This window comes from Accipiter gentilis, chromosome 30, assembly GCF_929443795.1.
Source record: "Accipiter gentilis chromosome 30, bAccGen1.1, whole genome shotgun sequence".
Classification (NCBI taxonomy): domain Eukaryota; kingdom Metazoa; phylum Chordata; class Aves; order Accipitriformes; family Accipitridae; genus Astur; species Astur gentilis.
Window position 1 is genome coordinate 12,584,961 of NC_064909.1, and position 25,486 is coordinate 12,610,446.

General features: G+C 42.1%; 1 protein-coding gene across 1 annotated transcript in view; it reads left to right on the forward strand.

Annotated features, from left to right (window-relative positions):
• Positions 1–24,939, forward strand: part of TGFB2 (transforming growth factor beta 2) — a 65,955-nt gene extending 41,016 nt beyond the window's left edge. The window contains exons 2-7 of the mRNA XM_049833801.1: positions 2,074–2,237; positions 15,892–16,024; positions 16,138–16,248; positions 18,588–18,762; positions 19,334–19,487; positions 21,393–24,939. Of these exons, the coding sequence (XP_049689758.1) occupies positions 2,074–2,237; positions 15,892–16,024; positions 16,138–16,248; positions 18,588–18,762; positions 19,334–19,487; positions 21,393–21,551 (896 nt within the window). The 3' untranslated portion in view covers positions 21,552–24,939. The remainder of the gene's footprint in view (positions 1–2,073; positions 2,238–15,891; positions 16,025–16,137; positions 16,249–18,587; positions 18,763–19,333; positions 19,488–21,392) is intronic.
• The last annotated feature ends 547 nt before the right edge of the window (positions 24,940–25,486 follow it).

The following is a 25,486-nucleotide window of genomic DNA, read 5'->3' on the forward strand; positions in this document are numbered from 1 at the left end:
ATTGAGAGTCTGCTTTAGGAAGTATTCTTTCAGAGGATTTTTTTTAAGTATTTTGAGAACATGAGAGTCATCTCTCACTTGCAACACATTTACAGTTGAGGTCAAGATTATTTCTTTATTGTCAAAGATATTCTCATAGATAGGATTGTTTTTAGGAGTTTTTACCTCTGATCTTTAAAAAAGAGATTTTGGCTGAATTATGTAGAGGATGTGTGTTTGTGAATTTTGTGAAGACAAATTTGGTTTATTCCTCCTGTGGCTGACTTGTACTTGGTGTTTATTCTGTAGTCAGTTTGAATTTAGAATTATTCAAAGAGCTACAACAAATCGGTTATTAAATGTGTAACTGCGAGTGGTGTTGCCTTGTGTAGCCGGGAGCTGCTACGTTGCTCAGAAGTTCTGGTAGTAGCAGCCAGTCTAGAAACACTAAGTAATTGGAAGAAGGTCTTTAAGTTATTAATATGTCTTACTGATGAGAATAAACATTAAGGATTTATTCCAACTATCTTTAATCATTAGTAGTTAGAAATAATGGTAAACCTACTGGACTTGGCTTCTCCCATCTCTTTACACAGAAGTGACAACTTGTGTGTATTATATCTATTAAGAATTAGGTATCTTCCAGAAGAAGGTACTTTATTCAGTTGATAGATGCCTGGATTAATGGCCTGGATAGCCAGGGGAGGCTGCGGAGCAGGAGGCCTCGCTGGGATTTTGGGCAAGGCCTGCTGGGTCTTTCACAGGCGCTGAACTGCTCACCTCCCTAATGGTGAGGCTGTCATCTCCTGCCACTGCATGACAAATCCTGAGCTACGTGACTAGAGGGAAAACTTTGCATTTTGCAATTATTACCTGAAGTCTTCCTGCTGGCGTGGCCCCAGGGAGGCCTGTGAGCTTTGCTTCCTCAGCTGAAAATCCCCCCCCTTGCCCCCTAAATACAATCTTCTTCTTTCCTTTTTTTCCTCTCTCCACTTCAGTTTTCACACTGTAAGAGAAGAGGAAACCTTTCCCTGGGTTTGAACGGAGTTTTTTACCGCCTTTGAGTCATTTCGACTCCTCTCCGAGTTTGGCTCTGCAGTGTGAGGAGAGCCCCAGCAGGCAGCAGGGCGAGGAGGGTGCCGGGCACGCAGGGAGGGTGGTCGGGACACCGGGAACACAGGGAGGGTGGTCGGGATGCCGGTGCCGGTTTCTCCTGGTGCTGCTGGCCGGGACGGGGTGGGAAGGCCTCAGATGATCGCTGAACCCTGTAGGGTGACCCAGGTTGTGCAGAAGTGCCTTGCTGCTCAGGCTCAGTCAGGACTGACAGCTGAGAAGGAGGAAGAGACTGTTTTGAAACCTAAACTGGTATGTTTAACACTGTTACTGAAGATTTGAGTCCATTTTTCTGTTTTTTTTCTGCTTTCTCCCTGATACATAGTGAGGAGGGGGTTGCATTTATGGCTTTTACTGCTTCCAAGTGGTCAAAATTCATGTAATTCTGCTTATAATGTCTACTATCTGCTTGCCTTTTCCCTCCCTTTCTCCTTCCTCTTCTCTTCCTGCCCTTGTCACTATAATCAGAATGAATATTTTGTTCCAATAAAACTCTTTAATAACTAAATGTGAAACAAACTGAAGCTGGCTAATTTATGCTCCATATTCTGGGGGGGAAAGGGCTTCAGAGAACATACAGAATCAGATGAGTTGCTGTTACTTGTTGTCTTAGCAGATCCCTGTGAACTCTGTGCAAGTGTGAAGGCATTTTCCAGATACCAACTGCTGTGTTTTTTTCCCAGTTTATAAGCATCTGGGATTTTCCACCAGTATGTTGAAAGAGGGGAGGTTTAAATGCATGACCTGAAATAGAGTTGGAAATAGTTGTTAATCTCTGTTAATATGGTATTCCTATAATCAAACACATGTGGGGTTGGTTTGGGTTTTTTTTATTAAATTGTTAATAATATTAAATTCACCATTGGAAACTGAATCATGCTACAGAATTTCCCCTTACTGAGGCTGTCTTGTATTACACTGTTTGAGGGAACAATGTATACTATCATTACAAAAAAATAAAATCACGCTGCCTTCTTGCAGATGCCATCCCACCGAGCTATTACAGCCTCTACTTCCGAATCGTCAGATTTGACGTCTCAGCGATGGAGAAAAATGCCTCCAACTTGGTGAAGGCCGAGTTTAGGGTCTTCCGCCTGCAGAACTCGAAGGCGCGGGTCTCAGAGCAGCGGATAGAGCTGTACCAGGTACGGTGGCACTTTGCACGCGTCAGCTCCCCGTCTTTCTGCAGCAAACCCGCCTTGTACCCATCTAGCAGGTGGAAGAAACCACAGGGAGAAGCGGTTGAGTCCCATCTTTCCAAAGTAGCCTCATATTTCCTGTGCCTTTCCTACAAAGGACTTCATTCAAAATCATACGAAGCTGAAATGTGCAAACTTTTTCTAGCAAACTTTTTCTAGAAAAAACACCCTTTTCTGTGCACTGGACTGTTCAGACATTGCTTAAATGTAGGAAAAGCGTGATTCCCAGTTGAATGCAGTTCAGGTCCACAGGTGGTCACTGGGTGCTTGGCTTCATGACTGCGGTCTGGCTGCCTTCCCTCCAAAGGACAGGCTGGCAGAAAAGTTGCCTAAATAGCGTGTCATTTGTTGAAGGCTAGGAATCTTTAATGAGAGTTGCTGGTGTCGTCTATATGTAACAGCCATCGCAGAGAATTACACAAGTCCCTGTGACACTGCCGCACCAGCCTGTTGAAACAATTGTATGTTCTGGCTTGACCTCACTGTTCAGACATCCTAAAAGGAGTTGATGGCATCTCTGGGCTTTCTGTTGTTCTACTTTTGAGAGCTGTTAGTCAGCCACCTGAAAGGAGTACAGCTGTGGTTGCCTGAGCTCAGTTCATTGCCTTTCTGTGTTTAAGGAACATGGGACACAAAGGGTTCAGCGGAGGTAGAGAAAAAAGTGCCTTTGCTTGGCTGGGATTTTGCCTTGTGATGAGAAACAGCTGGAGCTTATTTGAGAGAGCCTGACTTCAGCAAGCCTGTGCCCATAGAAATGACTGGCACCTGTGTCCAGGGCAGGTACCCGGGTCCTTTAGATAAATATATAGCTGGTGAGTAAGGCAGTTTCTTTTTTAGGCTGGGTGGGGCATATTGAGTGAAGTGTTAGGTGAATAATGAGTGCAGGTTATTGTAGGATTAGGTCTTTCCTCCACCAAGTAACAAGCAAGCCAAAGGCAGAGAGCTCTGAGTGTGTGTGCCAGGTGTATTTTAGGCATGTTACTTTGCTGCTTGGCCTGTAGAGAGGCAAGATGTCTCTGGTGCGTTTTGCTTGCAGAGCACCTATTAAAATGATAAAAGCTGCCTGCTAGTTCCTCTCTCTGCTTTACTTCTTACAAGCTCCTATAGCCTTTTCTGTTGGTTGTTTTTCCCCTGCTTTGGTCATACTTATTTCTTGCAATCTTGTATGCAGCTCTCCCCAAAACCTTGTGTAGAGGTATTATTTTAGCTCTGTGATGGCCAGTCTGAACTGCCTGAGTTCCTTGGCAGCAGATCTACTGCAGGAGCATGAGACTCCCTAAATACCACTGCATCTAATCTCCATCACAACGTGAGGTTAGCATGCAGTGTTTAACAGGAAAAGCAAAAGCAGGTAAAAATTGAAGAGGAGAGAAACATGATCCTTGTGGGTCCCTTCCAACTTCAGATATTCTATGATTCTATGATGTATTGTATGATTTATTGTGCTATAGAAAGCATCCTAAAACTTGGTATATAGATATTAGAGATTAGAAAGAAGAAAATCTTAAGGAGCTGAAGGTGAGGAAGGATGGGTAGGAGGCATTGGTGCCACAGTGATGCTAGAGGAGCTCCAGGGCTGTGTAACGATAGATGGATAGTGCAGATAGGGTTGTCTAGCATGGATGAAGGTACAAACATGGGAGGTAAAAGGGGAGAATGAGGAAGATGCTCATTTCAGTGGAAGTGGGAGAGGCAAAAACATTCTGTAGGCTGAAGACTTCTTCGGGTATCTTTGCTTCCAGCATGAAAAGCCATGCATGGAGAGCAAGCCTTGCAGAGGAGATTGCTGGTGGAGTTGGCATGTACAGCCACACTCCTCCTCCGTGCATAAGCACTACTTCCTGTCTTGTGAGATATGTGCTAGACTTGCCAGGGCTGTTGTGCCCAGAAGGAACAATGTGGTTTTTCATCTTGCATAAGGAACATTTAATTATTAGGTTTTGGGTTTTTTTTCCTCCTGCCAAGTTTCAGGTTGCCTAGTGTTTTGCTTTGCTGAGGAGATCTTCTTGATGAGGGTTTTTGAAATTCCTGTCATACCTGCAGTTTCAGGTAATGGTTGTTCCTGTGTCCCCTTGTCTTTTTTGGTCAAGCAGGAAGAGAGGGGCAGAAGTCTTCTGGAGAGTGAGAGCTCTCTTGTCGTGGTTCGCTGGGAAAGTAACTGTCCCTGAACACATGGAAGTCTCCTAACTGCACTCCAAGAGCTCTCTGACTAGTCCGGTGGCAGTGCAGTAGTAGTATATATACCACTGGTGCAGAAGGGACAATGTTACTCTGAGGGACTATATTAGGAACAGCTAGAGACAGATGTGCGGGGTAAATGGAAAAAAATAAGCAAGCAGAATATAAATATTTTGTTTCGCCTCCTGATTCTTTCTTTGTGTGGTCCTCTGACCTTACAGATCTACCCCTTAAAATGAAAAGAGAAATGCAAGACTGCACCTTTTCAGCTAAGCTTTCCTCGGGCTATACTTGGCTCCCTTTTCCAAACCACATCAGAAAAGGACTTAGTGTTTTCCTGCAGCCCTTGTTTGCACTGACTCCAGGAAGGCAGTCTGGGGCTGCTTGGCGTGGCGAGTCAGGGCTGTAGCCCCTTGCTCCCAGCCCCCAGTGCAGCAGCAGCAGGACCCCGTTCCTGCTTCAGAGGCATGGTTGGAGCAGAGAGCACCCTATTGTATTTATGCTGGGAGCGAGTGGTTGTGGATCTGTTTGCAGGCCTGCTGCCCCCCAGGTTTTTTCGGACAGTAGGTCCTGGAGATTAATTCTCATGGAGGTGCTCTGGATGCGTCTGCAAAGCCAGTGGGCAAGTGGTAATCCCTCAGAGCAGAAACAGTTTCTTTAATGTCTGTTTTCCCCCAGAATACTTCTCTAGGTATTTAAGGATTAATCAGCCACATCTGTGTGTTCCTGTGCAGATGAGAAGCACAGTGCACATATTAAGTGATCTTCGGATGGAAAATAATAAAAACTCATAGAAGTAGTTACTAGAAGTAGTAAGAGGAATTAAGTTTCTGTTATAAGGCTGGTATAAAAGCTTCTGTCTCTTCTTGGCTCTGATTAAGTGAAGCCACAGAGAATTAAATTCTTTAAAGGCGCTATCTTTTCTGTTGTTTCCTCTGCCCAAAAGTGAGGGTTAATCTGCTGGTGGTGCTGCTGATCATCAGCACGTTGGAGAGTGGGAAGCTGGAGGGAAGGAAGGAAGGAAGGAAGCAACACGACCTCAGACACAGGGAGCGCTCTCCCGTGCTTCTCCTCCCGTCCTTCCACTGCGCCACATGTGCTCGATGCGCTTCTCAATGTGCACCAAGACTTCAGAAAATACTAAGAGGATAAAGTACTTTTGGGGGAGAGAGGAGGAATAATATTAAACAAACAAGTTTTAGCATCCTCCAGTGGCCCTTGCTATGTTTTTAAAGATTTATGCCAAATGCAGGCTTTATTGGAATTTGATCAGATAATGCTCAGTTGTTATGGGAATGTCTTTGTTCATCAGTTTTCTTGCCTGCTTTGAAGACTTCATCACATCTTTCTTTTATTAAGGTGCTTCTGTATTTCTGAATAAAGTCCCTGCACCCTTCAAAAAAAAGCTTGTCTTTTATGAATAAGCATTCCAAAAAATAAATAGGCACCACCGCAAAGCTGGATGAGTGGAAACCCTCACAGGGTGAAAAGCTGTCCTTCAGAGAGCGTTGTGGTATTGTTTTTAAGGTATTTTTATTATGTACAGACGGTCAAACAATAACAAGTAATAATTACTTCCTATGGAAGCGGTGCCTTGTTTTGTTAACACATCATAAAGCATCACGAAAAATGCAGCCAAAGTGCTGTTTTTTATCGTCATCATTATCCAAGGCTGCTGGGGGTGGAGGTGCCCGTGAGGCTGCGGATGGCAGGGGGGGACATATCACAGGATGTATCAGAGCACAGGCTTGGAGCAAATGAATGGTGCCAGGTTAGAGCCCGGGGGGTGCATAGGTTTGCAATGAAGAATTTGAAGCAAGCAGGAGCAGACCTTTGGTCCTTCTGTGTCAGGGAGGGCCCAGTCCATGCTGAGGGCTCCTGTTGAGCTTGGTCGGGGTCTAGGAAGAACCGTCTGCCCTCCAGACAGTGGTAACCCCCGTTTCTTTAAGGGCCTCTCTCCCTGCTTGGAGGTAAGAGGAGGAAGATGCTGTGGAACATATTACCCCATTATGAGTCAGATTTAAATTTAAACCACAGTCGGTTGTTCAAATACTTCCAATTCAGACAGTGTTTTGTCTTGTTTTTCAGTTAGGGAATACATTTAGAGCGAGCTACTATAGACTTGGGCCAAATCTCCACGGTGCAAATCTGAGGCAATTTACACTGACTGCAACAGAGCTACTCCAGACTGATCGCCATATAATCAGGAGCAGAGGGGCCTTGCTCTCTTTTCTTGCCAAAAAGTGCCGTCTCTAATGCCACGGAAGAAAATACCAGGAAGCAGGATTTGTGGCTGTGAGCTGGCGCAGGATGTCTGTATTACAAATATCACCTGGGGCATTTGATTTTAATTGACTGCTGTTGCTGTGACCCACATCTAAAGTAGTATATTTGGATCTCACAATTTATGTATTGCTGTCCTGAAACCAGACTCTTGCGATCTGAAAGGTTACAAGGTTATGTTCAATAGCAAACGTACAGTGCTCTTTGAAGTACCAAACTCGGTATAAAGTGTAGTCCTAATAACTTTCTGCTCTGCCAACCTCCTCCTCCTTCTCCAGCCCCCTCAGCTAACAGCTCAGGACCAGAGGAAGTTAATTTGTAGAATATTTCAGTCAAATTGCTGCTTTCTCCTTTTTCCAGAATCCTTTTTTGTTGTTGTTCAGAATACTGTATCCCCTACAAAAAAAAAAGTCAGTACGCTGGAGACCATGTATAGAGTACCTTTGGCAACTAATCTGTGAGTGTGGGTGAGGGGAAATATTTCTCGCTGTGTCATATGGACTGCGATTTGAGAGCTTATCTCAGATGCAGCCACCTCTTGCCAGGAACAGGGCAGTTATTGAAGATGACTTGAAGTGTATAATATCCCCATTAGCTACGGGCACCAGCTGTCACATACTGCCAGCTCAACACTGCCATAGGTAGAAAAGTGGGGCACTGAGCTGCTAGATTAATTGCCATTTGCAGTGCATGTACATTATAAGGACAGTAGGAATGCGGGACATGGGTCAGAAACCAGCTGCTAGGTTTGGGTTCCTGCTCTTTGGGCTGCAGTCTGGTGGGGTAGCCAAGCCCACATTACGCTGAGACATGAGCAAGTTTTAACCAAGCCCTGCAGCATGGGAGTTACTGGGCTGAGGAAAATCAGGGTGGCTTGCTGGCCTTGTGCTATTGTGGCCTTGTAATATTGCTGGTTTGGGGAGGTGTAGGAAGCAATGTGAAGCATTGCTGGAGAGAAGCCTATGTGAAGGAGGACAGATGGTGGAAGAAAATGGAGGAGGATGGGAGCAGTTTGGGTGGAAGCCTGTAGGTGATGGGAAGAGAAAACCACAAGGAGAATCGTGACTTAGGGAGAACAATGCAGGCAAAAGGAAGGGAAGAAAGAGGAGTGACTTGCAGAAGAAGGCAGCATCTTAGAAGAAGCAGTAAGTCCAAATAGTCAGATAGCAAAGAAACTTGCATGCTAGAATGTTGCAGTAAAATCCATGTGAACATGAGATACGGCTGTCAAGGACAGGACTGAGGAAGAGGAAGGGTTTGGGAGACTGGTGCGTAAAGGGGAGATGAACACAGGAGTACTCTGCAGGATCTAGGGGATTTGGCTAGAAGACAGGAGAACCCACTCTGTTTTTGTTGACTTTGGCTCCTCTTTATTGATATTTTAATAAAACATAATGTGCCTCTGGCAAGTTAAAGCTAAATGCTAGATAAGTTTACAGGATTTTTTTGTTTTGCTTCATTTTATATAAAATCTTTCTTTGGAACTATCTTAAAATCTCCTAAATGACAGGAAATTGCACTCAATATTTCGGAGTCTTCCAGGAGAAGGACCCCAGACCCTCCGTTCTTGTTTATTGCTTATACAACGCAGAGTCTTCCTGCCTGCTTAAGCATAAATCAGACTGAACGGCCTCAGGGCTGTATCCCCAACTTATACTGCAGATGTATTTTCAGTGGCAGGAGGAAGGCCCTGCTTGGGGAACAAATGGAGAGGAAATCCTTTCTCGGGATCCATTCTCTTCCCGGAGCTCATCCCCTCACCACAGGGCGATTCAATGAGTCAGTCATGGCAATTCCATGACATACTTGACTTCCTCTCCCTTTTTGACCTGCTTTAGCCGCTCATCTCTTTATCCCCCTCGCACTTCACCCTTAGTTACCTTCAAGCGAGTAGCAGCCAACACTAAGAGAATCCTACTGCAGCTGTAGACCATCCAGATATAAAAGGGGTTGGGTTATGTGCGCAATATGTTCTTTTTATTTGCAAGTTTGCATGAAGAACGTGTCTGGCAAGTTCTGAGCAGATGGATCAGAGCGCTATGATTTTTTTAAAAAACTTTGGCAAGTACTGCATACCTTTGTGTTTTGGCAGGAGCTCTGCATCTCATATACTAGTCTCTAAAGATTCTACCCTCTGTTTAAGCCTGATTCAGAGACCTTTGCAAGTAATGGAAAGACTTCCATTGATAAGCAGGGGGGCTGTAAAGCCCTTTTAAATCCATAGCACTGAAGGCAGAGTCTGAATTGCTCTACTGCAGAAGTGGTTACAAGAAGAGCTTGAAAATTCACACTGAGAATTTTTGAAAAAAATACAGTCTCTTGCACTAGTGGTGATAAGCTAAGATTTTGATAGCGAGTAGATTCCCAGCTATCGGCAAAAGGTACTGTATGGAAGCTTTGCACTTTACAACACATGTTTTCACATACAATGAGTAAGAGATCAGAGAGGTTTGCAACAAAATTGAGGGTTTGCTTGTCCTTGTGTCCAAGACAGGATCAAAGACCTCAAACTCAAACACGGAGTGAGAAAGGACTGAGAATTAGCATGGTCATTTAACTTTAAGCTTCAGAAAGGGCTAGAAGAAGTCCCTGAGAGCTGTCTCAGGAGACTTTTGAAATCTGGAACCAGACAGCGAGTGAATCTTTCAGTAGGGTGAATAGTACATAAGAATTTGGAACCCACAGGTGGCTGCATATGCAGACCTTGGGAATCTGGTTATTCCACTGCAGAGGGTTAGGCTGGAGTCCCCTGCAGGTTTCTTCTAGTTCAGAAGAGGTTATCCTAAATGGCAGTTTTCAGCCATGGTGTTGTACATAGCTGAACTTATCTCTGATGTCAGCCAGCATTAGCACATCATTTACCACTGGATCTCATTGTTTGGGCTTATTTACTTTGAGCTTACAAGTACATGTCAGGTTATTTCCATTATTTTAAAAGGCCCTTGAAGTTCCAATGGAAACCATGGATAATGACTGATAAGTAAGAGAAAGATTAGTGAGCCTGCCAAGATGTTGTAATACACAAGAACATCGCAGGAGTCTGAAATGACAGAGAAGAGAAGGGAAGGAAGGAAGTTATCAGGGAGCCAAAAGCATCTGGAGGGAGGAGATCAGACAGTCCAGAATGAATGGAGAGGAAAAACAGATTAATAGCAGGTTTTTACAAGATAATGCCATATTTACTGCTATTCAGTGATTGCAGAACCCACGCTGGCTGACAGCAGTGATGATCCTGAGTTCCAGGGCAATGCAGCAGGCAGGACAGATATTTTTTAAGTGGTCATATGATCTTATTATTATGTTTTGAAAGTTCACCAACTTGTTTTAAGAAACTGTATGTCGCCAAAAATCTTTCCTAACAGTTGGTGACTGTAATTCTCAAACCCAGCTATAAAATGCCCTTGTTGTTGCTAAAGCTTGGCCTTTGATGTGTGCCTAGGGTTTTCTTGGCTGTAGCAGATGTATGTCGTTGATGCATCAGCCTGTGTATCATCACTGCTGAACCACATTCAGTTTTTTGTTTGTTTGTTTGTTTGCTTGCTGGGGAGGTGATGAATTTATTAGCCCAAACTATTCCAGTGTAAATCATACTTAACTCTAATTTTCCTATTCTTCTGCATCTGATTGTGGTAACTACAGAAGACTAGAAGTAGTTATGGGCCAGACTATCAAATCTGAAATGAACTAAACAAGTTGCTGTTCTGGAGCTCCAGTTATTTGAAAGAACCAGTGTGTCTTTCTATCAAATTTTTTCTTTTTATATGTGTAATGAGTCATGAAGACAGGCTGTTCTGGTGTCTGCTCTTGGTGGTTACTGTCTAGAATACATACACTAATGTGTTCATTCAGTTATCCCCTGCTTTAGCTGCCTATGTATATCACAAGGGGAGTAGGCAAAGGAAAATTTGAGCAAAATAATTACTTTTCTATTAACAGAGTCTTGGGGTTTGGAGGTTTTTTAGGGTTTTTTTTGAACCAGTATAATTAAACTGACACCAAGTGCTGCTGCTCTGCTTATATCAGCCTCTGATATGCCCCATTTTTTAAAGAAGCCATATTTCTTCTAATTTTGCAAACATTCTGCTTTGTTTGTTATCATGAATTATAATAGTGTTCTCAGTGTACTTTACACAAAATACAGACTAAGACAATCCTTGTCCTTACTTTTATACTCAGAACTGTGTGATAGTTACTTGAGAGTATAAACATGTGTGCATATAAATAAATAGTTTCATCCTCCAGTATTTTATTGAAGATTTCAGCTGCTTGATACTTAAATTGTAAAATATATATCAGCTAATGCTCTCCAGTTGATTGAAAAATAAGCATAGCAGGTGGCAGAAGTAATTTAGAGATCAGTATTTTCTGGAAACTCACTTGTCATTCTTCTGAAACCAGTTTGTGATGAAACTAAAGGTTTTCACTGCTGAGTGCCATGGTCATGGTGATTTGGGATACACTTCCAAGATGGCATCATCGTCCAGCCTCCTCTAATGGAGGAGAAGGAGCACAGACAAATCCCTGTCAGCGGAGCAAAGGGTCTCCCCCTGAAGACTGAGCAGAATGCCATTGCAGAACCAATGAAGAGTAGATTTCACAGGATTTATGAAATACCAGAAATCTGGCAGGCCTGATGAGGGTGGCATGTGAGTGCTGTCGTCACCCAGATCCCCGACTGGGCTTCCTAAATATGTGTAGCTGCACAAGCAAAAGCAATGCTTTATTTGCATCTGGCTGCTACATGAGCCCTTTCCTGCAATTAACTGCATTATTCGTATATTCACGTTTGTTTTGCCTTGATCTGCTGGCAGTAGCTGCATGTATGTGATATCTAGAGATCCTTCATGGGTATTTGTAAGATAATTTTTTCCCCAGGTGTTTTTAAAAAAGGTCAAAATAGAAAAAAAAATGATGAGGGGAAGCTTAGCAGTGCCCATAGAAAAAGATAGCTGAAAGGCAGGGCTTAAGTGTACAAGATACTTTGTCAAGAAGAGATTAACAAGCATTTTGGCTAACTCTTTGATTTCCTGTGAATGGGAGGAATCCTGAACAAAAAGAGGGTAGGCAAAACCAAATTTTTCTTATAATTTAGAACATTGCTACTGAATGAAAATTAGTCTGCATACTGGGCTAGAAGTCTGCTGGATAACCTTTTGGTAACACTTCTACCTATTTAGCTCATCCTCACATGATGTGATCATACAGATATGTTCCTTGCATAATCTTTTGTTAGAAAAGGCAGTGTTGCATTATCACTCTGTTGAAAGCAAGACCAAATAAACAGATACACCTGGAAGAACATCCCCATGTTCAGGAGCTGCAGAGATTTTGCACAACCTGAATTTTGAGTTTGTTGATTTTGAGCTTTCACTCACACGTGTGTGAAGGTGTGCGTGCTCACACCTGCACACATGCAGTTGTTGTGCATCATCGGCTGCTTGTGCATGCAGGTGTTTACATGTGTAACTCATGAGGGAGGTGAGGTTGTGTGTGTGGAAACTCTGTCTCTTACTCATGCAAGTGATTGAAACTGTCATCTCTACACACAGGTGGTGATGCACAGTACTCCCCCCAACCCGAAAGCCCTAGCCATCCATGTCATGACCCACAGACATACCAAACTCTTTCTGCCTCTTTAAGAGGGAGTGTTTAGACAAGCTGCCAGAAGGAAATGAGGAAGGATTAAAGGGGAAGTTTAACTCAGTATTCCTTCTCTCCCGTGCTGGTTTGGGGTTTTTTCCCCATGTCTTCTGTTAATATTTTTAGTGCACTGAAAACTCTTTTGCACAAAGGCGTACTTTTTGTGTCTTTAGCTCCTGCAGATACAAGTTGTGCAGCAACATTTCTGATAAAAGTGTTTGATGTGGTTGCGATGGGCTGAGCATAAAGGTAAGGCTGTGTTTATAGACAAGGCAAGGCAATGTTTATAGGTAAAGGTAATATCTTTTCTAAGACCAATCCGTATAGTTGGCAGAAGTAGATAGGCTTTCAAGCACTAAAGCTGCAAGGCACAGAAGAAACTTTTCTTCTTTTTTGCAACTAAACTAGTTGATCTAGTGGGACGAAAGTATTGGTAATACTGAAAGAGAAGTTTTTCAACGGGAACATAGGCTTAAGGATGTATTGGAAGAAAAAGGTGTATTGGAAGAAAAAGTTGTGTTGCTGATGGGAAGGGTAAGACCAGAAATGTAGTGCAAAGTACAAAGAAGAAAACCACAGGGGGAAATTGGCAGAGAAAATGTAAAATGCTTATCTCATGCAATAATTTCTGGAAGACTCATTTGAAGAACATACTGTAGCTGTAAAAATTTCTGATAGGTCCCTACAAAGAGGCCACTTTGTTTACCACAATGTAGAGTGCAATTGCTTCAGTGTGGATGGAAACATAGAATGCAGTGTAGGAAAAGAAGTGGAGAGTCCTTCATCAGGTTATTTTGTGGGAGGAAATGGATTCTGAGGATCCAGCCTAGGATTTTATCATCTGTTAGCTTTCCACACCTTAACGATGTAACAGAAAAAGAAGGAAAAAATGGAAATGGTGAGGCTGGAAGGTAATTCTTGCTTACAGGCAATCAGGTTGTTAAGATCATATATCACCCTAATGCTTTAAAGATACTTAGTCAGCCCAGGAGAAGGAGATTGAAGCAGATGTGCTAGTTTCACTAAGTATGGCACTCATCACACTTAACAGCCTTTTGCTTAAAACCCACTACTGCCCGTTTAACCCACGATGTCAATTGTGGAAGTTATGGCATACTTAGTTTGTGACTTTTCAGCTTATTCTTCATATTTTTCTTCCTGAACATGCAGCATAAACAACATAGAGAGAAGCCTTACTTTCAGATATCATAGATACCATAGCATGGATAATATCTTGCTCTTTCAATCCATAGTGTTCATCTTGTCTCACAGTGTCCTACAGTTTTGAAACCTGCAAACACTTGTCATTCAATTCATCAATGAGGATAGATGTTCTTTGTACCACTGGATACGTGCAGTGATGATTTCTTGTACTTTTACAAATGCCTTGCATGCCAGGTACACACTGCCAGCCCTCAACTGTGTCTTTTGGTAGCAATGGGATTGGGATAAAGACATTTTATTTTGGCTACCAAGGCACAGCTGAATCTTCAGAACGTATCTAAGACCAATTATAGTTAATATCAGGAGATTGCTTTTGGCACATTACTTACTTTTAGATCCTTACATCACTGCCAAAACTGAGGTATGCAGTTTCTGGAGTCTTTGGAAAGATATGACTGTGCAGAAAGGAAGAGAAATGAGCCAAGTTCTTATGTCCCATTTGCCTCACCCCCCCCCCCCCCCCCCCCCCACCCCACCCCATCTTTGCAGAATGACAGCTGCATTACATCCTCAGAAACACTTGAGTTGACCTGATAAACACCAAAGGGAAGGCAAAGTTATATTTGTACTTCTCTGGGACTTTCCCAGCATTGATTACTGGTTCTGTCATCCCTCTGGCACTTCTGAGCAATGGTAGTCCCCTTGCTGCTGCCAGACTCTCTGTAAACAGTTGTTCAAACACTTTGTTTGAACATTGCCTCATAAGAAGGAGTCCCAATGTTCCATGTTTGAGTGCCCTCAGCTTCTACTGGAGAACTCAGCATCACCTACTAGGGGCACTTAGTAATTTTCTGGACTTGGACCAACATCTTCTCGTGTCTTTTTGCTAAATGTGTTGATCAGAAAGAAGGCAAAGAGCTTGTCATGCAGCTGTCCTTCTCATAAGGCAAATGTTATTGTGGGAAATGCACTGTAGGCCTTGAGAGGTCTGGCACTCCCTTGAAATAAATAGGGAGACTCTATATGTTGGACAGAATCTGGCCTTTTCAAGCCTGCTTTTCTGTTTAATTATGAAAAGCCTAATATTATCATGATGACATAATTTCACACCTCTCTTGAAATATTTGTCTTTACATGTGTTACACAGTTTCACCATTTTTTTTGTTCCAGCAGTGTTTGGTAGATGTCAGGTTGGTCTGGGCTGAGAAAATAGGAGGAAACAATGAGACATTGTCAGTTATTCGTTTGGAGATGGACTTGGATGGTTAAAGAGAGAAAGAACCCAAAACAATATATAAAGTTGCACAGCTGGCATGCCAAAAGTTACAAAGTGATGTTATCATGTGGTATCTTGATTGGAGTTGACAATGTTGCATGGCATTCCAGCTTCCTGCATCGCAAAACTGTCAACATAGTAATAACCAGGAAACCAGAAACCTGTTAGCAGCCAAAAGTCCCGTTGTTTTCGTCCTAGAGTTAGGGTAAATAATAGGAGGCTATGCTTGTACGTGGGAAGGCACTCTCTGAGTTGCTTAGGTAGGAGGAAGACTGTGGGCACTTGAAATTCTAGGCATGTAGTGCTGTGTCTTGAAAGGGAGGGGCTGGGTTTCTTTTGTACAGGTATTTTTTTATTGCATGCTCAGCAGCAAGCTTTGCTGAAACTTTTGACACAAATGCAAATACATCTGGCATCAAAGTTTGGGTGGAAGCAGTATCTCTTGTTGCACAAATCCATGTGGGGCCATGATTCACACCAGGTTAGCTCTGCATGCCCCCAGGCTACCCATATGGACGATAACTTTTCTTCTGTTTAATGTATGACTAGTACCTGAAGTCAGAGGGAAGGCTGGAAGCATGAATAAGGCAATACCATACAGATTAGTTATGGGTGAGCAATATAACATCTTCAGTATACAGACTACATTGTACAGGCTTTACCTTAGCATCTGATGTTATGCTCTAACCAGTGTAAGTATTACGGAAGAAGGTAAAATAGCCTCTTCTGGTGTTCCAGTTACTATGATCTCTTTACCACTTGTGTTGCAGGACAAATTTTCAAGGCAGTCTTTCTGTGTGATTTCTCTTAGGAAAGAATATGCGATGGTATGTTTTGCTTGGGAGCATAAGCTGATTTCATTAGGGTGTTTTTATATCACCTTTCTCTCCCCACACACCCTAAGAAAATTCTTTCTGAAAACGTGCCTGATTGTACATCTGCTGCATAGAGGTTTAAGCCGTAATAGTTTCTTCTGCTATTTTATAATGTTGGTGGTCCATTTTAATAAAAACCAGTAAATGTTAACCTGTAGGCAATCATATTTGTTGTTTCTTGCAGGTTCTAAAATCTAAAGAATTATCATCACCAGGACAGCGCTACATCGACAGCAAAGTAGTTAAAACAAGAGCTGAAGGAGAATGGTTGTCTTTTGATGTCACTGAGGCTGTACATGAGTGGCTCCATCACAGAGGTGACAACAAGTGCTCTTTGCCTTCAAACCTGCCCCAACTGCTCCTCCATTAACTCAGCAGTATTTCAGGGTCATTCCATGTGTAAAACTCTGCTTACTTTTCTGTTTTACAGACAGGAACCTTGGATTTAAGATAAGCTTACATTGTCCATGCTGCACCTTCGTGCCTTCCAATAATTATATCATCCCAAATAAAAGTGAGGAGCTTGAAGCAAGATTTGCAGGTAATGAAAGAAAAAAAACTTTTTAAAATGTTGTGTTACTTATTAATTGATGAGGGAAACAAAGAGCCATTACTGCCTCTCTAAATGGTATTCAGCTGATGCAAAACTTGCTCATTTGAGAATGTTGATTCTCAGCTGGTAGGAAATGGTATTGAAGGCACAAGGGTAAAACAGTATCAGCTGAACTACTCTAAAACCAGATGGCATGAATAAGCCATCTCATTCCACGTGTGCAGCTTCAATGCCCGTAAGTGTCTGTGTTACAGTTTGCAGCATGCACGCTGGATGTCCATACAATTTTAGATGTAGGGAAGGCTGTTGCACAGTAGGCCATGCACTGTTGCATAGTCATGAGAAAACTTGCTGAATATTTTCAAAATAAACCCTTTGACTGCTGTCCATCCTAGCACTGTAATGGTTCAGGTTTAGCAGAGAAGGCTACTGCTGGGAAGTAGAATTAGGATGGTGTTTGCAGCTGAGGATCGTTAGGATGTAAGCTGCTTGCAGTAGATGTATGTGTGAGCATAGTGTGTTTTATAAGTGTCAAACAATACTTGTGGCAAATTTCTAAAGTATAGGTAAGGCAACAGTTGGCTGCTTTGCTTACAGAAGCATTTTCCTTTGTCCTCAGTGTGTATAGAGGGTCTTTGTAAGTACCTGCACACGTACTTCCAGCTTTTCAGGCACACTAAATATGTCCAGCTACTCTGGTGGTTTTTTTTTTTTTCTTTTTTTCTGGTCATATCAGTAATATTTTAAATTACTCTGAGCAGTGGCATCAGTCGCTTTGGGAAGAGCTGAACAATAGGTGACAGACTTGTCCTACAGTGTTTTACTGCCAGTGTGTTGTGGGTTGAAGAAACAGCAATGGTTTGCCTGTCTATGTGCTGCTACTTCCAGCAGTGGAAGTCTGTTTCTCAGGTGAAGTCAACAGAACTACAGTAGTTAACATTGATTATCTCTATATATCTACATTGACATGTAGAATTTATTGTAACATATTTGTATATTAGTTACACAAAGTATTTTTTATGCTGACAGCTTGGTAAAAACTTAAAGATTGGATTGAGAGGGCATTAAAAAATAAACAACAGTGTGTAGTTAGGGTTATGGATATATGTACTTCTTATGGACAGCAGACAAGGTGATACAGACTAAATGTATCAAGGTCACATAAGCTCCCTTGTGTTTTTAAGCCATTAAATTTTCAGTTTCAAAAAGCGAAATATTATTTAATGGACTGCGCTATAGTTATCATTCACAAGTATATACAAAACTATGGCTATATTAGAACCAACCCAAATTCTGTTCATACAGTTCTCATTTATTAAAGTACATCATGATATGGTTCATTTGTTTTCCAAGGATTTGGCTAGTATTGTCAAGTATTAAGTTTTTCTAACCGTTGTTTCACTGCATTGGAATTTTTTCTCTAAGTAAATACAGGTACTGTACATATGATTAAGCCATTGTGTGTATTTAAAAAATTGTTAGTATGATATTTGGTTGCTGTAATTGCAAACATTATGAAAAGTGTATCTTTTTCTCTTTAGATAGTATTATCTGGTTCAAGTATTATCTTGTTAATTTTCAAAAGCATCTTAGCAACAGGCATAACATGAGCTGTTTGGACTCCTAGGAAAGGCTAATACCTTCAGTCTTTTGCCTACGCTATTGCCACGATAAGAAGCTAGTAAGGCAGTTAGTGTTTCAAGAGAAAATACAAAACATGAGGTCATTGATTGCTGCTTCAAGAAGTATTTTAATCAATGTCCTTGCCATGCCCATGCAAAAGAAGGGGCTAGAATAACTGACTTTCTGGGAAAAATTAAAAGACTTAAATAAACTGGCAATGGGAGACAGAGAATTTACAAGCATTAGAAAGAGGTAAATGTGATAGAGAAAACAAATGGGGTAGGTGGAAGCAGTGGGAAATCCAGGTGAAGTATCCAGAGCAGCTTTACTGGTGTTTCAAGGTTTTTAAGGGTACATAGCTGTTAAAAGATGGGAATACAGCCCTGAGTGTAGTGACAAAAGCACCGCTGCTTGGGGCATTTGAAACTAAGCAATGCAGATGCAGTGACTGAAGTAATCTCTGTTACTCATTTCAACAGTTCTGGTAAATTTACTGAAATGCCATTAAATGGCTGTGAATGTGGGAGGGCTGATATAATAGATAACATGAGAACTGTGAATATCTTAGGGATCTTGGGTTGAAATTTGCCCTCACTTCCCCAGTAAACATGCTCAGCTGACACCAGTTTTTTTAAAGAGATGGTTTATTTAATTTGTGAAGAAAAAGCAACACAATGTTTATCACCAAAATGTATTTTTTGAAGGTATTGATGACTACACATATTCCAGTGGTGATGTGAAAGCTTTAAAGTCCAATAGGAAAAAATACAGTGGGAAGACCCCACATCTTCTGCTAATGTTATTACCCTCCTACAGACTTGAGTCGCAACAGCCCAGTCGGCGGAAGAAGCGTGCTCTAGATGCTGCCTATTGTTTTAGGTAACTATGCATCCGTATTCAGTATACTTACATAGTAGTACCAGCCTGTGAGGTGTAATGCAGTTGCTTATCGTGCTTCTTTAGGTTGACATTTATACAGAGCACGGACCCTCATTTGCAGACCCACGGGGTCTGTGTGCAGCAGGTATCTGCCCAATAGTCTCCGATCTCACAGAGACAGTGGCAGATGAGGAAGGTTGTAGCCTTAGAAAGCAGAAGCCGAGTTCTATCCGGGATGACTCCCAGACCCATCACCCCATAATTGTAGCCAAATTATCACCTCCACTGTGCTCACCTACACAGAGAGGCCACTCGGTAGGACCTGGAGAAAAATACTTACTAGTCCTTCAGGGAAACCATTAGCTTTGTCTGTGTAAGCAAGTCCTGCCATGTCTAAGCATCTGATTTCAGCTGCAGTATAAGCTACTATTGATGTGATTTGGTTGTGAATTTTTGGGACTTGGACTTGCCTTCCTGTAAACATCATTCAGGGAGCAAGCAACTAGACTATTTTTATTCCCTGTGTTGTCATTGTTATGACCGATGTGTTTGTCTGTATTTTCTTTCCCAGGAACGTGCAGGATAATTGCTGTCTGCGTCCTCTTTATATTGACTTCAAGAGGGATCTTGGCTGGAAATGGATTCATGAACCTAAAGGATATCATGCTAATTTCTGTGCAGGAGCCTGCCCATATTTATGGAGCTCAGATACTCAGCACAGCAGGGTAAGTAATGATTTTGCTAATTTTCAGCTTCTATTTTATAACTGCGGGGTAAAATATGTTTCTGGGACTGACATCAGCACGAATGCCCAAAGCTTGTATTTATTATCTCTAATAACTAATGATGATGAAATGTGGCCCTATAGAGGGACTCGCGCGTGGCCTCAAGCTAGTGTTGAAGCAGTAAGAATGTATTGGCCCAGAGATTTTTCTTTTAATGTGTTCATCAATATGACATACGGATAGATGGAATGTTTTTTATGAGTATGAGCTTGGTGTAGCTTTGGGAGGCTGCCTGGGAAGGGACCTTTCATTACAGAGCCCAAGTGGAAGATGGCACAATTAGTTCGGTCAGCAAAGACACTGAGGGAGGCACTATCAAAGTAACAAAAGGCCTGAGTTGTACCACCTGATTATCACCTACTTTTATGACCTGCCATTTTTCATTTTTTGTTGTTAACTGATATGCTACCATCCTGAATTTCATGAAAATGTACTGATAGATGTGCTTCTTTTACTTCAAAAGATGTATTCATTCTTGTACTTTGAAAATTTATATGCAAAGGAGCAACGTTGTGTCTGGGATGCCAAAGGACTGATAGTTGTCTGAGATGGTACTTTTTATTTTAGGGATTAGATGTGCTATTTTAGCCAACTGCTTTAGGGTGAGTAGTATTCTGCTGTAAAGTGCTTGTTCCTCTCAACTGCCAATAAGGATGTCTAGACAGTAAATGTAAGAGGTGGACGTTTGCATCACAGTTGTCATAAAGTAAGAATTTCGCCCTCAGGTCCATACTAAGAATGATGTCTCCCCGTTTTCAAGTCTCCCTTAAAATACCAGATCAGTGTTAGCCAGCAGGCAGAACTCTTAGTGTCCGAGGGGCAGCTTGCTTTCCCTTTGGTCTGTAAAGCCATGACAGTGTGTTCTTCCTGAACTTACAGACCCAGGTAGAGGTATCTTTAGTAGCTGTCAGCAGCTGTGTCATGGTACTGTTAGCAATGTCAGCAGGCAGAGGTATAAATAAGGTAAGTATGTTTCCGTGCTGGTGTGGAGTAGTAGTGTACACGTTTTGGAGCAGCACTTGTTTTTAAAGGAAAAAGGAAGAATAACTGTCATGGTCACAAATATGTGGTTTGGATAGTTGCCCAAGGAGTCAGAAATTGCTCAATAAAGTAGTTAGTGTTGCTGTCCTGAACAGATCTTCTGTCTCTCTAAGCTGCAAATGTTGTGTTGAAGTTCTAGGAAAAGGTCACTTGGTGTTTGGCTAACACATTAATGGCATCCTCAGAAATACCTATGCATCATCAGCGGGTAACCCTACATACTTCCCTTGCAGAGAACCATGCATATGAATCCAACGTGACATAAAGCACCAGCGCTGCCAACTTCACCGTAGCTGTTTCTCAACAGGAGTAGCTGCAGCTTGACTCCTGGTGCTTGCAGGGTGACATTAATAGACTTAGTGAGATGTAGCCAGAGAGGAAAAGCAGAGGAGTGCTTATGCTCTGAAGGGCTCTCTTCCTTTGGTGCACTTGTAAAGCCAAAATCCTGTAACAGCAAATGGCAATCTGAAGACACAGATAAAAACCTTTCGTTTCTTCTTTGCATACCTATACAGTGTGCATGTTGATTCAAAGGGCTATGCTTTCAAGGCAGGCTCCAGGCATGTACCTATTTTGAGGTTTAAGACTGTACGGATAAAACCTTAGGAAACTCAGGCAGGTTGTGACACCAGGTTGAACTGCAGAGGTATGAAAAATACTAAAATCCAGGAATCTTCATACTGCTTTCAGTGGGCTTGCTCTCAGGTGCTGTGGGAGGAAGCAATGCAGAAGGGAATTTACACTGCAGTGGCCGGAAGGCAGAGGTAGCTGTTTTAATCTCTCATTTTTCCTTTCTCCTTCTAGGTACTCAGCTTGTATAACACCATAAATCCAGAAGCTTCTGCCTCTCCGTGCTGTGTGTCCCAGGATTTGGAACCCCTCACTATCCTCTACTACATTGGCAAAACACCCAAAATTGAACAGCTGTCCAACATGATCGTAAAGTCTTGCAAGTGCAGCTAAAGGATACCCCTGAAACAGCATGACGTGTGTGTATTAAAATAAAAAAACCCAAGGAAAAAAAGAAAGAGAGAGCGAGAAGGAAAGAAAGAAAAATGAAAATCCAGGTTCATCAGTGTTAAAAGAAAAAAAAAAAAGAAGAAAAAAAGCGGTACTAGTCTGAACTGTTTGAAAGTTTGCTTTGTTTTTTTTTTTTAAACTGGCATCTGAAGCAAAACATTGAAGGCCTTTATCCTACATTTCACCTACACATAGTGTGAGATAGACAAGAAGCAAAGTTAAAGAAAAAAAAAAAAACCTTTTAAAAAATAAACACTGGAAGAAATTTGTTAGTGTTACTATGTGAAAGGAAAAAAACAGGAAAATCCCATGAAGTGGAGTTGCTGTATCTGTCCCGTGCCTTACTTGATCTCTCTGTATTGTTACGCAATAGGCATCCTACCCATTCCTCTTAGTTGTAGAGTTAACAGTGCATTATTTATTTGTGTGTAAAAACTATCAAATGAACATTTCCATATCGCCATTGGAAAAAAAGAAAACCAGCCAATGTGGACAAAGTGGAGACCAAATAAGCTGCCAGAAATACATATAAAGCCTAAAGGAATACAAGCTCAAAAGAATCAGAAAAGTAATGGTTAGTTTAGTTTGATTAAAATAGAAATCAGTTATTACATTATTGAGAAACTCTGCCTTTAAAATACCTTCTTTTTCATGCCAGCTGCCTAGAGAGGCTTCTTGTAAGGTCTCAAACCCTTGTTTTAAGTACTGAATAATTTACTAATAAAGGACACTCTGTTTCAGTCTCAAAGACAGTCTATAAGATTTTTTTTTTTTACTGTAAATGATTTAAAATGTCAGTTTAGTAAACCAGTGAAATATTTAACATGTACTGGTCTAATCTTCAGACCTTAATATGTTGCTGTATAGCTATGCTATGGGATTTTTTTGTTCTTTTGGTATATGTAACCATACCTAGAGTATTACAATAGGTGGGTAGTAAAAGCCAGCTTAATTGGAAACATATCTGTAGATCTCTATTTGTAAACTATTAAAAAATTAAGTACTTTATGTGTAATGTGTAAATTTTCACCATATTTTTGTACTCTGTAATACTGTCAGCTCTCATGAGTTTGAATTTGAATTTGGGGCTCTTTTTGATCACTCAGAATCATGTGTTTCCCTCTAGCTGGCCAGTATGAGTAGAGTCCCTATATTTTGACTTGCACTACAAATACATGTTTTATAATAATTGCTATACATGTGCTTTGTATATTGTTCATCATTATGACATAAGCTACCTGACTCCATTTGTTTTTCTGTTTTATAAAAAGGATGGATTAAAGCGATCTCTCCCCCCGACCCCCCCCCCCCCCCCCTTCCTCCTCAGTTGCCCCCGTTTGTAACGCTTGAATGGTGATGCGGTTCGGATTCCTAGACCTTTTTATTTCCTTTCGGCTACAGACATTCAAACAGATGGGCAGGGAGCAAGGTGTTGCAAGAAGAGATATCGCAGCCTGGCTGAGGCGAGGCAAACCCTTGCAGAGAATGACATTCACCACTGTGCAGAAGACTGGTAGGAAGCACCTGCTGCGGCAATGCCCCAGATGCGGCGTGAGCGGCATCGGTTTGCGGTCAGAGGCCGTGCACCGGCCCAGCGAGCCGCAGGGTCTTGCCCCTGCAGTTAGTCCCTGGGACCGATCCTGCTCCTACTGCAGGTAACAGAGGTTTGCCTTTAACTTCTGCAGTGGCGCGGCAGGCCCCTTTAGGGTATCGGGGTGTGTGTAAGGATATGCAGGATCAGACCCGTGATCTTTGTGAGTTTGCCAAATTTTTTTCAATTGAGTTCACGTTAAAGCTTCTTTTCAGAAAAGAAAAGGAAAAAGCAACGTGGGGTTCCTAGGATTTTGTTGTTGTTAGACATGTTTAAATATTATAGAGGGAGTAAAAAAGAAATTCCACGTCACGTACTTCATTTAAAAAAAAGCCCCAACCTAAATTAGCAAAAAAAAAATCACGAAGAAAGCGCATTCAGTTCTTTTCATATGATGAATGGTTTTGCACAGCAAAGCTGGAAAACTACGTTAGAAACACACTGCTTGGACAAGAAGGACATTTTCTGTCATTGACCTGAGTGGTGTCGGGAGGACGCTCCTGAGCTTGATGTTGTCAGCTCCAGTTTTAAGATGTGCAATTTCTTTGGCTTCAGCAGAACACTGATACAAAACTGAAGTACCGCAGCGGCTTGCTCATGCAGCTCCTCGGGACTTCAGTAGAGCCTGTGCTTATTACCTAGATGGAAATGTAGCCCCACAGATGATCTAATCCCACCCGTTGACTCAGCGCAGAGGAGGAGGTATGTTAGACTTCTGATTTATTTAGTGAGTTGAGATGAACAAGTGAAAAATCTGTCCTGCTAACACTTGCTTGAGCCAGACTTACTCCAGTGAGAAGATGCACTGAACTCAGTGAAACTCCTCAGGGTAGTAAATACTCTGGATTTTGCTGTATATGGCAGCAAAATTAGTTTTATCAGGTTCAGTATGAGAACTGTATTTTTGTTGGACAGGAAAGGAGACGAGGATGAACACATTTTACAAAACTTAAATATGTTTCTGCAATTCTCTGCTATGGGAATGCAGCTCAAAACTGGTTTTGAAGCTTTGAAAAAGTGGAATAGGAGATGGCAATAGTTGTCCAACTATACTCACTATGCGCTGGACGCAGCTGAAAATTTCGGTTTGGGTTTGGAGTTTTTCTCTAAATTTAAGTATAGAACCTTATTTCTGTAAATCATTACCCCAAGAGCGAATACTTTTTTTTTTTTTTTTTACTTTTTTTTTTTCCTCAAAATGCACTGATAGTAATTGAAATACTCTGTTATAAAGCTCCTACAATTTTTTTTTGTATGTTTATTAGGCATGTATTTCCCTTTAATTACCAAGGATGTTAGGCCTGATCCTACAATGTGCAGAACTCATGGGTGAACTTCCCCTCTATAGAGTGGGGTCATGTGAGTCCTAAGCACGCTCAGGTCTGATATAAGTCCCCCTCAAATGATGTTTAGATGGGTCTGCAACAGCTCAAGGACTTTGTGCCAGAGGCCTTATTACAACGAGGTAATTGCCACTGAGCAAAGTCCCTGAGAAGTGGTGGGAAATGTTCAGCACCTTGAAAGATCGGACCCAAGGGGCTGACTGGGGCTGAGGGGGAATCTTAGCACTTAGCTGGGTGGGGTAGGACAGCATTTTTAATGTGTTTAGCATCAATACAATTGTATGGTTGGCATGGTTTAAAGGAGAAAAAAAAAAGGAACTTAAAGGACAGCTGTGTTGTACTCTGGTGATCGATTACTCTGTATTTTAACACATTGTATGTCTGTTTTTGTGGTGCTCTAGTGGTAAATAAATTATTTCAACTATATGCTGGTGTTGCTTTCGTACAGCAGTGTTCTGGCGTAGCTCAGCCCTGGCTCAGCTTAATCCTTGCAAAGCCTGATTAGGCGTGTGATTTTAGCGTGCGTGACCTTGATGCAGTCCGGCACAGGCTGAGGTGAAGAACAACCATCCAGGGTGAGCGTGAATCAACGTCTGCCCCCAGGATTGCTTTCCCTTCCTCCACTGCAGTATACGTCTTGCTCTGTAGACAAGAAGTGGCTTCTGGCTGACTGCTCTGAGCAGCAGCGTGGTCCCAGGTGTGTGCAGGACAGGTACTGCCCTGGGCAGGAGCGGTGCTACCCCACAGCCCCACTGTGCCCGCTCCCTCGCCAGAACCATGCCTTGGCGGTCCCGTCACTGCAGGCACCAGTTTTAGGGGCTTTCCTCTCTGGTAGAGGATATCAAAGTAGTTTCTTCCTTATTTCTGTAGTGCGGTGGGAGGTGAGAAGGTGATCTGTTTCACGACGCCCATACATTAAATGGTCCCACACCATTGCGTCCTTC